The sequence below is a fragment of the Panthera onca genome, chromosome A2 (assembly GCF_046562875.1).
Source record: "Panthera onca isolate mPanOnc1 chromosome A2, mPanOnc1 haplotype 2, whole genome shotgun sequence".
NCBI classification, from domain to species: domain Eukaryota; kingdom Metazoa; phylum Chordata; class Mammalia; order Carnivora; family Felidae; genus Panthera; species Panthera onca.
Window position 1 is genome coordinate 79,147,135 of NC_138340.1, and position 13,975 is coordinate 79,161,109.

The window sequence follows — 13,975 nt, forward strand, 5'->3', positions numbered from 1 at the left end:
GTTTAAAAAAAATTTTTGTTAACGTTTATTCATTTTTTGAGAGACTGAGCATGAGCAAGGGAGAGGCAGAGAGAGAGAGGGAGTCACAGAATCTGAAGCAGGCTCCAAGTTCTGAGCTGTCAGCACAGAGCCTGACACAGGGCTCGAACTCACTCACAAGACCGTAGGATCATGACCTGAGCTGAAGTCGGACGCTCAACCGACTGAGCCACCCAGGCACCTCACCATTAAGAGTTTTTAATAAGGGAATCATTCAGTTAGATTTATGATTTGGAAAGTCAGGGACGGCTGGCTGGCGTAGTTGGGGGAGCACGAGACTCCTGATGTAGGGGTTGTAAGTTTGAGCCCTGTGTTGGGTATAGAGATTACTTAAAATAAAAAATCTAAAAAAAAAAAAGGTAATGTGATAAACAATTATGTTTATTCTCATATTATTTGTAGTACTAAAAAGTGGAAACAGCAAAAATGTCCACTAGTAAGGGCCTAGTTAAATTACGTACAACCATAGTTGAATACCATAAAACCATTCAAAAAGAGAGATCTATATACATTGATAGGAAAGCAAGTCATGTATTACATTAATTATAAAAAGTTAAGCCATGAATATTTTAAGTATACACGCGCTTACACAATACAGAAAAGACTGTAACTATATTTTATATATATTTGCTTATTCACACATGATACCATTTCTGTAATGGATAAAAATGAGAGATGGTTACTGCGGGATGGGAAGGAAGCAGAAGACGGGCAAACTGCCATCCAGTGTGTGAGAGGCTGCAGCCCTAAACTGGGTGAACTGGGTGGCGGCAGAGACAGGAAGGGGGCAAAGGTCAGATGTTCTGGAGATGCGATAGAGGAGGCAGGATGACGATCTTAGTAAGGTTCCCAGGCTTCAGGCCCGGGTGACAGGCAGATAGTGGCGCCATTTTCCAAGAAAGGGAAGCATGTGAAGACACAGAGCAGTACAGTTTGGGACATGCTGAATTTAAGGTTCAGTTAGGGGCTTTGGCAGCAGCTTCTGGGGTCATCGGAGAAACAAGCCTGGTTGGGAAGTGGAGACAGACACAAAGAAAGGGGACTTCTTGAGGCTAGCACTGGCTAAGAGATGAGGGGGAGTGCTCTGTTTTCAGGAAGAGCCGTGGGCGTGTCCCTACGCTGAGGGGACAGGACTGGCTGAGGAGCAGAGGAGGAAACTATAAAACCACGAAGCAACATCACTCCGGTGGCAGGTAGAATCTGAGGCACGAGGACAGCCGTAGACTGATCTTCGGCTGAATGAAGAAGTAGACATGGCTGCAAAGAAGTTTGTGGAATGTGGGGTAGACTGTTCAATAGAGTCATGCTAAGCGGCCTTCATCTTTTCTATTTGGGAAGACAGAATGGCCAGATGGGGTAGGTATCCTGGGGAGAATTTGTAAGAACAAATGAGGGGAGTGGCAGAGGAGCCGACCTTCCAAAGGAAGGAGCCCTGGAGACCACATATCAGGGCTGGCATCCATCCGCTCAGCCCGTGACTTCCTCAGAGAGCCCACTACAACTTGGCCGCAGGCGTGGACGGAGGGGGTGGGGCTGGGCCATGCTTAGGAGAATAGGGCAGACATGGTGGAAAAACCGGAAAGGTGAGGGCTGAGGGGGTGGGGATGGGGGAACACAGGATGGCTATCAACCCAGGGCTAACACACGAACATACCCACACACTTAACCCAATGTAGCAGTTACATGATATAAATCTTTTATCCTTGACACACTGTTCCAAGTACATGGATCCACTTATTTTTTTAAGATTACATTCATTGGGTTTTTTAAACACCATTTTAAGTAATAATTTCACTGTAAAAAGAAAACACCTGAAAATACAGAAAGATGTAAAGAATATGAATCACCTGTTAACCAACCACTCAGAAATAACCATTATTATGTCATACTTATTTTCAGGTTTTCTCCTCATGAGCGCACATATAAAAAGTTTGGAATGATGGTGTTATGACATTTTTGTACACCATGAATTACTTCCTTGACTTTAAAAGTCACTGTATGAAAAACTCCTTAAAATGTTAGCTGTCAGGGGTGCCTGGGTGGCTCAGTTGGTTAAGTGGCCAACTTCAGCTCAGGTCACGATCTCATGGTTTGTGAGTTCAAGCCCCAAGTCGGGCTCTGTGCTGACAGCTCAGAGCCTGGAGCCTGCTTTGAATTCTGTCTCTATCTCTCTGCCCCTCTGTCTCTGTCTCTCTCTCTCTCTCTCTCTCTCTCTCTTAAATAAACATTAAAAAACAATTTTTTTCATGTTAGCTGTCATTATGTTTTTAAGACCTAAATCAGATCAGCAGGAACTTTGTCTTTTACATAATTTGTAAAGTACCTAGCACATTGTAGGTCCTTAAAACCTATTAAACAGTTTTAAATGACTAGACTATTTGTCATAATCTGTATCTTCAAAATTCCCTAGAACAACAGTGATATATAATAATGGTGATGTCTATATTATGTCATTGAACAATTCTGGTATTATTTCAATGAGTTTTAATACTTGCCTGTTCTTCTAACTGCATTTTATTTTCTGTCATCTGTTCTATGAGTTTATCAAGTTTCTTTAAAGATTTAAGGTCATTTCCAACTTCTTTTTCTATAAATGCAGACACGTAGGAAGTGAGATCACCATTATCTGTATCTTCACTGACTTGTTCATTTCCAAAAAGAGCTGCAATATTTATGTCATCTAAAATGAAAGAATAACAATTATTTAACATTACCAAGCACCACAGGATTAAAGGAAATACAAAAGATATACAAAGGGGGGCACCTGAGTGGCTCAGTCAGTTAAGTGTCCGACTTCAGCTCAGGTCATGATCGCAGAGTGTGAGTTCGAGACCCACATCAGGTTCTCTGCTGTCAGCATAGAACCTGCTTCAGATCCTCTGTCCCTCTCTCTCTCTGCTTGCATGCTCTCTTTCTCTCAAAAATAAACATTTTTTAAAAAAGGAATTATTTTAGAAAATGCCCTGAAAAAAGAAAAAATAGTATTGAAAGATTTTGAGTCTATGAAAAAAATTGAAAAGGTGACCGAGTAAAAACTCTTCCTTACGTAAGAGTAAAAAAGTTGGGTTTTAAAAAATGTTTATTTATTTATTTTGAGAGAGAGAGCAAGAGAGAGCATGCATGGAGGAGGAGTAGAGAGAGAGAGGGAGAGAGAATCCCAAGCAGGCTCATGCTATCAATGCAGAGCCCGATGTGGATTTCACAAACCGTGAATCATGACCTCAGCTGACATCAAAGTCAGACACCTAACTGACTGAGCCACCCAGGAGCCCCGAGTAAAAAAGTTTTAAAAGCCTCAAATGCCATTATACAAAACTTTCCATGTCAGAAAAAGGAAAAAAGGGAGCTTGAGAGAAAACACAAATTACTAAGGAAAATTCAAAATGACTGATGCAACCACTAAATTGCACAGTCCGACGTGAGGATCCTTCTGTGGCAAATAAACTAGACTCACACCAATCCACAGTGTACTTATTAAATGTGACAAAAACAGGTGATTTGGAGCCCTGAGCCATTTCTCGGGAAGAGTGGGAGCAGAGGAAACATGGACGGTGGCTGAGCAAACAATGTGCAGTGAAACCAGGAGCTCCTGGGTAGCTTTGCTCCCATCCCATTTAGCATGTGGGCAGATTTCCCTAAGAGCCCGTTCCTTACTCTCCGCCTGAAACCTAGCATGGCCTATCGTTTCCACGTCAGTTTTTCACTCTGCAAGCGTCTATACCTTCTTCCAGTATCCACAATGTTTAAGGCAAAATTAAGCAATTTAAGCTGCCTCTAATTCTTTGTGGAAAGAGGCAAGATTCAGATACATAAATAAAAAATGTTCAATTTTTATTTAAAGAAACAAACTTCTAGTAAACGCTTGATTCACTTCAAAGGCAATTAAGTGATCTTCCACTGTCCTAAATTTCTGGACCGACAGCACTGCTCCTCTCTTCCAGAGTATCTCCAGCTCTATATCTGTTCCAGGGCAGATGTGCCCTAAGCGCCAGAGAAAGCGAAAGGCCACAGCAGCTTCCTGACAAAGAAGGTAAGAGTGACAAGATTCGCAATGGCTGCCGCGTCTCTTTCCACACCACCCTGGTGTGCTGAGATACACTGTTTCCTCTGTAGTATCTGTTTCCATGTGCAGGCTATTCCCTTTTGGTAACTCATGGAATCCTTCCAGCAGAAGGTTAGGAAACTCGGTATAATGGTAGCTGCGAGCGTGCCACTGTGGGGTCCCTAGGCTCCCTGCTGCCCAACATGCTTGACTCCACTCAGTCCACAGTGTGAATTATTCCGCAGACAGGGCTTAATCTCCCTAGGTTTGAGTAGCACCTACAGATTACAAAAAAAAAAAAAAAAAAAAAAAGATAATGTAGAAGTGTAAGAGGAACAGCAATTGATTTCCAGATGAAAGTAAGTGCTATAAAATAAGGCCCCAGAGAAAAAGCAGACTTCCTGGAAACCAAACCTTAGAATAAACCTGAACACGCAGTGCATTTCTCTACCTCAGGTTTAACTAAAGGATGTGGTCCTCCCTAAACAAACCATTCACGGTGTTTGTTTGTAAACAAATGAAAAGCTTGATTGTACTAGTGTATGTTTAGTTACAAAGACTACAGCAATTTCTAAAAAAAAAAAAAGAAAAAAGAAAAACAAAAAAAAGTGTGTGTGTGAGAGAGAAAGCTGGGGAAACAATACGGAGCCTCCTGGGGAGCAATACTGGTTGAACTTTGCCTCTGTTCTTCCTGGAGCTGCCCTTGTAGAAGTTGGCTCTTCACCAAAAATGAAGTTTTAAGAAAGCAGCAATGAGAGAAGGCAAGAGGTTAGACAAGAGATTATGATCAGCCTCATTATGAAACAACTGTTACTTCTGATCAAATGAAAATATGAAAAGAGAGAGAGAGAGATGCCTAAATGCAAAATGTAACTGTCAGATTTTGCTCGTTTAGGATTAAGAGAATACATACCAATGTGTTTAGTACTAGGTTATGTTCCTCCCCCAGCCCCCAAACCCTAATTTTCCTTTGTTCTATTCAACTTATGAGTATTCAAAGTGCGTCATGTGCTATGAGAAGCAGTAGCCCACCAGTAACTAGGAGCAAAACTAGCATAAATCTATGCCTTGATATCCCAACTATAAATTGTACCATTTGCCCAGCTGACACCTAAAGGTTATACATGGCATTAAAATCCATGTTTCCTGACCCTCAACCCAAGTTTCTTACTTTTTTTCCTCCTTCAAATATGAGAATAGGCTGGTTTGCATCAAACTTCATTAATGCAGAATCCATCTACAGTTATGGACAAGAGTCACGGTGTCCTCTTTTTCTAGTTTAATCTTGAATAAAACAAGTACATTGAACATTGCATCTGCAGACACCTAGAGGCAGGGCTTTGTGGAGGGAATGTTTTCCTGTAGGTTAGGGAGCAAATTCTATCTTCATTTACTTTTACTTACTGTTTTTTTTATTTAAAAAATTTTTTTGCGGGGGGCACCTGCGTGGCTCAGTCGGTTGAGCCTTGGACTCTTGATTTCACCTCAGGTCCTGATTTCATGGTTTGTGGGATCGAGCCCCACATCGGCTGTCTTGTGGAGCCTGCTTGAAATACTTTCTCTCTTTCTCTCTCAAAATAAATACATAAACATTAAAAAAAATTTTTTTTTTTTTTTCACCTAGTTTTAAATTCTATTCTTTTGACATCACTATTTAAATGCAGTAAGTACATTCTTGGTCAAATGACGTTCTTTAAGATGACACACTGGTTATTTGGGAGGTTTTTATGACTCTCCTTTTCTGTTTCTTGTAATAAGCACCCCTAATTGCAAACAAGTTGACCAAGCCACCAAAGGAGGGATAAGGACAAAGTCTATAGTCTGTGTCTATCATTCTACTAAATGACATCTCAGTAGGCATCAACTTCTCAGGCATCTGAATGGGCAAAGGTGGGAAAGGGAATGGTTTAACTAAAAGATAGAGGGTACTCTCCAATCTTTTAAAAAAGGAGCTGAGCTATGACCGTCAAGTGCTATGGGCTACTTAGAGCTTTCCTTCCGAGGCAGAATGTATCCACAGGCATGGTAAGGGCAAGCCTAATTCCTGAAGGCATTATGGTAATGTGGGCACCCTTCCTCCTACCACTACTCATTCCTAGACTATTTGCCATGGTCAGAAGAACCAAAAACCCTCTGATGGAAAAGCTGTTACATGCCTTTCCCCTTCCTCCCCCAATAAACTTCACTTCAAAAGCCACTGAAGATTCCCTGATTTCCAGAAGCCTGCCATGCTTAGCTCATTACAGTAAAATGACAAATGTCCACATCCCTGACATGTGCTCCTGTCCTCGATAGGAAGTGGAGATGCTGATCTTTTCCCTCTTCCTTGTCCAGACCAAGATTCAGGAAACAAGTTATCCCTTGTATTTTTCTTCCCAGATCAACTTTTACTGGCAAATTCACTGAAGGTAAAGTACCACTAAACAAGTACCATTTTGACTCCAATTAAGGCGGTGGTCATCTCTCCTAGATCATTAGCCCCTCCAAATTCCTAATGCTTGATAAGTTGTTGCTTCATTAAAATAACAGGCAGGCCCCAATTATTCTGAATTGTTGTGAGGGGCGGACTCCAGTGAAACTACACCAGTCCCTGCACTAAGTCCGGGTCAGGGAGTGCTTATCTTCAAATTATCCCACATTTTACAATTTTAGAAAGAAAGATAGGTGCATGATGATAACCAGCACTTAATACAATGCAAGTATATTGTACCAAAAAAAAAAAAAAGGAGAGATTCATCTTAAAGACAACAGGCTACGACTCTTCTGCTCCGCAGACCCTGGAGGGCTGAGTTTAGGAGAGATGGCTGGGTAAAGAATGGTAAGGTATTTCGAGTCTGCTTACTTTTCTCCTCGACGTCCTTCCTTTCGTTACCACTTTCAGGGCAGCACTAGAAGAATAGGTGTAACAAACACATTAAGACTGGAGTGATAGGTGGAACTCCTCAGGATTCCCAGAGGGCGCGAGGTCCCAGACTCCCTCCCCTGGGGTATTCCTGAGGGATCAGGGCCATCTGACGCAGGTGGCCCTGATGACCACCACTGCCACCTCCCCAGAACCGCTGGAGTTACCTTGCCCAGCCTTCAGGGCATGTCTCTACGTCCCTAGAGACAACTATCTGTGTCATCTCATCAGGGTCGCCAGAGCCACCGCACTGGGACCACCTTCTCTGGGAGGTCCGTGCCACCTCGCCAGATTGGAAGGCCTGTCTCCCCGGGCCACGGAAACCACGTCCCCAGGCCGCCAGGGCCACCTCACCGACGCAATCTCCTTTGGGAGATCTGTGCCACCTCCCCGGGCTACCAGCGTCCCCTCCCCGGGCCACCAGGGCCGCCTCACCGGGGCTGCCGGCGCCTTGCCGATCTCGGCGGCCGGGAGCATCCCGTCTCCGCCCGAGTCCTCGGCTCCATGAGCAGCCAGCGTGGCTTGTAGAGTTCCGCTGAGGCCAGCGACCAGACACCGGTTCTCCCTGGGAGACCGTGGGGCTGGGCGCCACCTCTACTTCCCCTCGCCGTCTCTCTGATTTCTTCCTCTCCTCCCAGAGAGGCCCTGCCCGTGCAGCCGCCAGCCATGCGCGGTGGCGCCCTCTGCTGGCAGGGGGCCAGCCCCCCCAGGCTCTCGGGAGAAAGGGGGGCGGGCCTTCTCAACCTCTGCCACACCTCCACCTCGCGGGGGTCCTTGCGGATGGAGCTTGAAGGTACCCCACCCTCTACACCATAAATTCCTTGTGAACTTGTGTAAATTACTTGTGTTCAGCTTATCCTTTAGATGAGACCCCAGATGTTCTCGGAGTGTGAGGGGGCTTGTTGGCTAACTTTAATGTAATTTGGTCGGCCTGTTTAGTTGGGGGAAATTCCAATGTCATTATCTTGGGATCTTTCTTTTAAGGCTGATCAGACCCAGCTAGAGATGACCCTCCACTTTCCTGCCTGTAGGGTGCAGATCTGGTTGTAAACGACTGGGAGCTGAATGGCAGAAGAGGACTCAGCATCAAATATGCACTTTACCCTGTGCAGAGGCCCAAAAAACGTGGCCTTTGACAAGAAGGAGGAACATGAGGGATCTGGAAGCAAGAAGTAGGTAGAGGACGCAGGGATTCGACTTCAAAAACAAACATGGGAGGTGGTACCAAAAAGACTAAAACAAAGGAGGGTGGGAGGGAACAACCCATAGAGGAAACAGAAACCATTTAGTGAGAAGAAAATTTTAAAAAATATATATTCTGTATACATTGTCTATATACATTGTACATAGAATATATATAATCAATATCTTGAGATGTGAGGTACCACTGCAACCATAAAACAATAAATAACAGGATACTATTTTTAAAAGAGTATTTAGGGGCGCCTGGGTGGCGCAGTCGGTTAAGCGTCCGACTTCAGCCAGGTCACGATCTTGCGGTCTGGTCCGTGAGTTCGAGCCCCACATCAGGCTCTGGGCTGATGGCTCGGAGCCTGGAGCCTGTTTCCGATTCTGTGTCTCCCTCTCTCTCTGCCCCTCCCCCGTTCATGCTCTGTCTCTCTCTGTCCCAAAAAGTAAATAAAAAATGTTGAAAAAAAAAATTTTTAAAAAATAAAAAAATAAAAAAAAATAAAAGAGTATTTAGAGGGGCGCCTGGGTGGCTTAGCCGGTTGAGTGTTGGACTTGATCTCGGCACAGGTCATGAGCTCACCATTCATGAGTTTGAGCCCCGGGTGGGGCTCAGCACAGAGTCTGCTTGGGATTATCCCCTTCTCTCTCTGCCCCTCACCTGCTCACTTGCTCTCGTTCTCTCTCTCTCTCAAAAGAAATAAACATTGAAATAAATAAATAAAAAGAGTATTCAGAGACAAATATGATTGCAGAAATGGAAAGTTCAATAAAAGAGTTGGAAGATAAATGTTGGGAAATATCTGAGGGGGAGGGAGCAAAAGGACAAAGAAATGAAAAATAAGAAAGAAAGAAAAAAAAAGAAATTAGAGGACCACTGCAGGAGATCCAAAATCTGAAAAATAAGAGTTCCAAAAGAAAAACCAATCACTCCTTAGGGAAGGAATGATCATCACCAAAAAATTCAAGACAATGTCTCCAAACTAAAAGTCACGAGTTTCCAGATTAAAAGGGCCCACTGAGTGCCCAGCACAATGGATAAAAGATGACTCATCCCAAATCATCATTGTGAAATTGTAGGACATGGGGTTGGGGGGAACAGACAATCCTAAGCTTCTAGAGAGAAAAACAGATCACTTAAAGAGTCAAGAGTGAACATAACTTTAAATTTCTCAACAGTCACAAAGAAAGCTAGAAGACATAGGAGCAAATTCCTTTTTTTTTTAATGTTTATTCATTTTTGAGAGAGAGCGTGAGCGAGGGAGGAGCAGAGAGAGAGGGGGCAGAGGATCCAAAGCAGGCTCTGTGCTGACAGCAGCCAGCCTGATTCAGGGCTTGAACTCAATAAACCGTGAGATCATGACCTGAGCCAAAGTCTGACACTTAACTGACTGAGCCAACCAACTGAGCCACCCAGGTACCCCATAGGAGCAAATTCTATCAAATTTCAAAAGGAGATTTATTTCAAACTAGTATTCTACACCTGATGAGTCAAATACCAATCAAGTGTGGGTAAACAATAAAGGTATGTCCAAACATTCAAAGATCTCAAAAAATTTCCCTTTCATTTACTTTTCCTTCCTCAGGATGCTTCTGGAGGTTGTGCTCTACTAAAATGAGGAACTAAACAAAGAAAAAAAGAAGATATAGGATATAGGAAACAGAAGATATAATGCAGGAGAAAAATGATTTGAGAGGCCCTGACAACAATTCTTCACTAGACATGGATTGGTACAGGTCCAGAAGGCCCAGAAGAGACTCCATTTTCAGATGAAACTGATAGAACACCTCATCTATCTAAGTCTTGGGAAGCAGAGATTGAAACAATCGTTAAAAAGTTTGGGCTTGGCTTGGTGATGGATAGTAAACCAAAATAAGATAATAACTGCAGGAAAAACAAAAAGCTGAGCAGAAGAAAAGTGATCATAGTATATACTGCTTGGCCCAAGATGTAAGTAATGTTTACCTAATCATAATGAAGTAAACAAAAACCTATTAAAAAAGGACAATATAACTAGATTGAGCAGATCAAAGGATGAAAAGTGTGGTGGCGGTGGGGAAAAGGATAGGGAAAGAAAGAAGAACTAAATCCTCATTTCCCACTAAGTGAAATCAACAGATAATGCCTAGAAGTGAGAAATCGAGAAATAGCAATGCAAACATTTTATATAGAGAACTGAAAGTAAATATCAAAATAACCAGTTAAAAGACAAAAGTGACTGCCTTTAAGGAGGGGGAAATTGGTAAGGGGGGGGTACAGTCTCTGCTCTTTCATTGCAATTTATAAGATTTCTACAGAATTATTTGGCTCTAAATCACAGACATGCATACTCTGATAAAAATTAAAAATAACATTAAAGGGAAAAAAAGATTGCTCTAAACCCAGATTTTTGCTTCTGGGGAATTCACTTCTGGTAAGGGAAACAGAAATGAAAATAAATTAAGATTGAATGCAGTAGGCTCAACAACGGAAATGTTTGCAATGACTGAGGGAGCACAGAAAACAATTGACTACTATCTGGGGAGTGTAAAGAGGCAATCTTAGATGGACAGAATAGTAGGCAATAATAAGGATGAAACAAGAGATACATTGTATGTTTTGGGCCCTTAGCAGTCCATAGTGCTGGTGTGGATTAAAAGCAGGATCCCGAATATTATACATAACGTACATGTTAGGATGTAATTTGAAAGTCAAGGAGAACATTAAATTGTTAAATGATTATTAGAGGGAGTTGGAATTTGGGACAGGCTTTGAACACTTCTGTATTATTTTAACTATAAAAGCCAATAAAGGGCTGTCATTTTGAAAAACAGAAAACTAAAAATGCATGTTTCACTTGGACCTTGTCTGAGGCGGTTCAGGATAAAATGCAGTAAGTTTTGATCATGGATCTAGCTAGCTAACAGCCAAAGGAATGTGAATGTTCTTTCCTTCCATATGCATTTACGAGGCGTTCAGCCTCAGAGAAGATAATTTTTAAAGTATTCAAAAATTTAAAGTTTAGGATTGAATTTTTACTGTGTCTGTGGTAAACATATGTGCAGTTGCTGTCATTGGGACATTAACCTATGAATTAGCCATAGCCCAGGACATGTGATTATACATGGATTAGGGACAGAAAACTGTCCTCAACTGAGGTGACTGATCTCAGAGTATAGAATCTCACAGTATAGAATCCTAGCAGTCTGAGTGAATTATCCATACTGAGTATGGATAATGTAAACCCAGATTTTAAAAACAAGTCTACCACTACTATAGGAAACAAAGTGGGGTTGTTCAAAAAATTGAAAATAGAATTAATATACAACAATACCACTTCTGGGTATATACCCCAAGAAATTGAAAGCAAGGTCTCAAATAGATATTGGAGCACCGGTGTTCATAGCAGCATTATTCACAATAGCCCAAAGGCCGAAGCAACTCAACTGATAATAGGGGAACAAAACGTGCTATATATATGTAATGGAATATTATTCAGCCTTAGATAGGAAGGAAATTCTGCCACATGCTGCAACACGTGTTGTATCCTTAATGGATGAACATTAAGGAAATAAGGCAGTCACAAAGGGACATATGGCTATATGATTCCACTTAAAGGAGTTACCTACAACTGTAAAATTCATAGAGAGAAGAGTAGAATAGTGGTTCCCAGGGCTAGGAGGTGGGGAGACTGGAAATTTGCTATTTCCTGGATAGAATTTCAGCTTTGCAAGGTGAAAAGCCTTCTGGAGATGGATGTTGGTGATGGTTGTACAACGTTGTGAATGTACTTAATGCCACTGAATGTACACTTCAAAATGATTAAAGTGATAAATTTTATGTTGCATGTACTTTACCACAATTTAAAAAACCAAGTCTAATAGAAATTAAAGGACTTGAAATAATATATAGGTGTTTCACTGAGGACTGAAATTTGGCAAAATAGTGCAAAAACTATTAGAGGCCAGAATTTGGTCGCGAAACGTGTGCTACTTGAAGAGCATGGAAGGAGTATGGATTTTATTTTTCTTCACACAGAAGCACAAACTTGCTATGATTAGTTTTTTTCTGGAGCCTATCCTATTGAGGAGCCGTCAAGCAGGAGGGGTAAATCGAAGAAGTGGGAAAATGCTTCTCTCGGATCCCCTGCACTTGAAGGAATAATATATAGAACAATATATTCCCTAAAGTTATTCTTTTCCTTAAACTAGCCGCATGAGGGGGGCAACACAAAACGGCCATAACCATGTGGAAGAAACCTTTATTAAAATACGTAAAGCATTCGTTAAGGCCATGGCCACGGCCACTTTAGAAGTCCTAAAGACTGTCTGAAGGACTCTTTGGTGCACGATGAAATCCCTGTTTGCCCGGGCCCTGGAGAAATCACTGTTTGCCCGGGGCCTGGACAGGCTCCCGCCGCCGTGAGCTGGCAAAGCCGCAGTGAACCAACGAGCTTCCTCCAGGCAGAGGCCACTGGGTCACTGGGCGGCGGAGAGGGGCGGGGCCTTGTTGCTCCGGGCCCGCGCGGAGGCGGGGCCGGCGGCGGAGGGCGGGCCCCGCCCCGAGGGTGGGGCAGATTAGCGGCGGCGCGTCGCTGCGCAGCACGTGTGAGAGCTCCGCGGCCGGCGAGTGCACCCGCGCGCTCCGGGCCCCAGGGGCTGAAGGCGCTGACGGCGTTGCCTATGCCGGGGCGCCCTCGCAGCTGGTTCTTCCGAGTGGCCCTCGTCGCCGCCGCCCTCCTGCGCCCAGAGCAGCGCGCCCGCCCCCTCGCCGCCCGGCACGGGCCGCGCCCGCGCTCCCAGGCCCCGGGTAAGTGCGCGGCCTCGCCGCAGCCACCCGGGCTCCACGGCCCGGCCTCAGGGCCCCGCCCGGAGGGGCAGTGCGGCCTGGGAAGGCGTCCCGGCCGCGGCGTGAGCGCACGGCTTGCCCACGGCGCCTCCATTGCTGGCCGTACCCGCGGAAGCGCGGCTGGAGCCTGGCGGTCCTCCTCCCGCGGTACCAGCCCCGCCCCCCCTTCCGGGGCCGATCGGCAGGGGGCGCCGTGCCCTCCCGCCTCCCAGTGGCGCTGGCCGCCCTCCGTTCCCAGCCCCTCTCCTCCCTTTCTTTGCCCCGGAGCTCCCTAAACTCCTCTCCTCGCCAAAGAGAAAACCGGCCTCTATCCCGGGGCCCTTACAGCCTCGGTATATCGCGGGGCCGGTCTTCTGCAGGGTAAAGCCCACGTGCTTTCTCTCGTCCTCGTTTTCACCCATCACTACTTAACTGCGAGGCTACTGCAAGCCAGGCAAGCACCCAGCTGAATGCTTATTTTTGTACACGTTTCCCAGAGTAGGAGCCAACAGGTTGGGCACCAGGAGTGTTTTCTCCAGCTCTCCACCGGGTCCGTGTTTAATGAGTGGATGTTTGGAGGTGCTGCTGTGCATGTTGAAACTCATCTACGCCGAGTCCTTACCGCCAGCCCTGCACTGAGGTTTAGAAGTACATCCTAATTGCCTGGGTTATTAGTGCCTGCCAAGAAGTAGGGTTTGGAGAGAGTTTCGTTTGCCAGAAATTTAATCCCGTTGTCAGGCCACTTTTTTTTTTTTTTTTTTTTTTTTTCATTTCAAAAATCTTGGATTACCAAGGGCTTTTGTTTCAAGTCTCCAGTCGTCTGTGCAGTCATATTCCGTTCCCTTGGGGATACCTTGGCAATTGAGGGATCTGTCAAAAATAGGCCGGTACAGTCATAGTGAAAAGAGGATGAATAGGCGATAATTTTGTTTAATCATTTAACAGCTCCTTTTGAACATCTTTTGGTAGAGGCTGAGGCGATGCAAGTATTAATAAA

General features: G+C 44.3%; 2 protein-coding genes and 1 long non-coding RNA gene across 11 annotated transcripts in view; 2 read left to right on the top strand and 1 right to left on the bottom strand.

Annotated features, from left to right (window-relative positions):
• The window catches only part of RINT1 (RAD50 interactor 1), a 29,531-nt gene extending 21,879 nt beyond the window's left edge, over positions 1-7,652 (bottom strand). For 2 of the 5 annotated variants that reach the window (XM_078442547.2, XM_078442545.2), the window contains exons 1-3: positions 7,419-7,577; positions 6,924-6,969; positions 2,535-2,719 (exon numbers count right to left, since the gene is read on the bottom strand). In XM_078442547.2, coding sequence (XP_078298673.1) covers positions 2,535-2,719; positions 6,924-6,969; positions 7,419-7,460 — 273 coding nt within the window. In that variant the 5' untranslated portion in view covers positions 7,461-7,577. Of the gene's footprint in view, positions 1-2,534; positions 2,720-6,923; positions 6,970-7,418 lie in introns of all 5 variants that reach the window. The other 3 variants (XR_013554012.2, XM_078442544.2, XM_078442546.2) reach the window with 2 other exon arrangements.
• LOC144615643 (uncharacterized) lies at positions 6,398-10,319 on the top strand. 3 transcript variants are annotated; one of them, XR_013554015.2, is made up of 3 exons: positions 6,398-6,489; positions 8,015-8,155; positions 9,758-10,319. It is a non-coding gene; the product is annotated as an uncharacterized LOC144615643 (long non-coding RNA). The 3 variants fall into 3 exon arrangements; XR_013554013.2 differs by lacking the exon at positions 6,398-6,489 and adding an exon at positions 7,686-7,776 and having other exon boundaries at positions 7,968-8,155; XR_013554014.2 differs by lacking the exon at positions 6,398-6,489 and adding an exon at positions 7,686-7,776.
• A 2,409-nt stretch (positions 10,320-12,728) lies between these two features.
• PUS7 (pseudouridine synthase 7) overlaps positions 12,729-13,975 on the top strand; it is a 54,280-nt gene continuing 53,033 nt past the window's right edge. For all 3 annotated transcript variants that reach the window (XM_060633828.3, XM_060633829.3, XM_060633830.3), the window contains exon 1: positions 12,729-12,960. In XM_060633828.3, the coding sequence (XP_060489811.2) occupies positions 12,834-12,960 (127 nt within the window). In that variant the 5' untranslated portion in view covers positions 12,729-12,833. The remainder of the gene's footprint in view (positions 12,961-13,975) is intronic.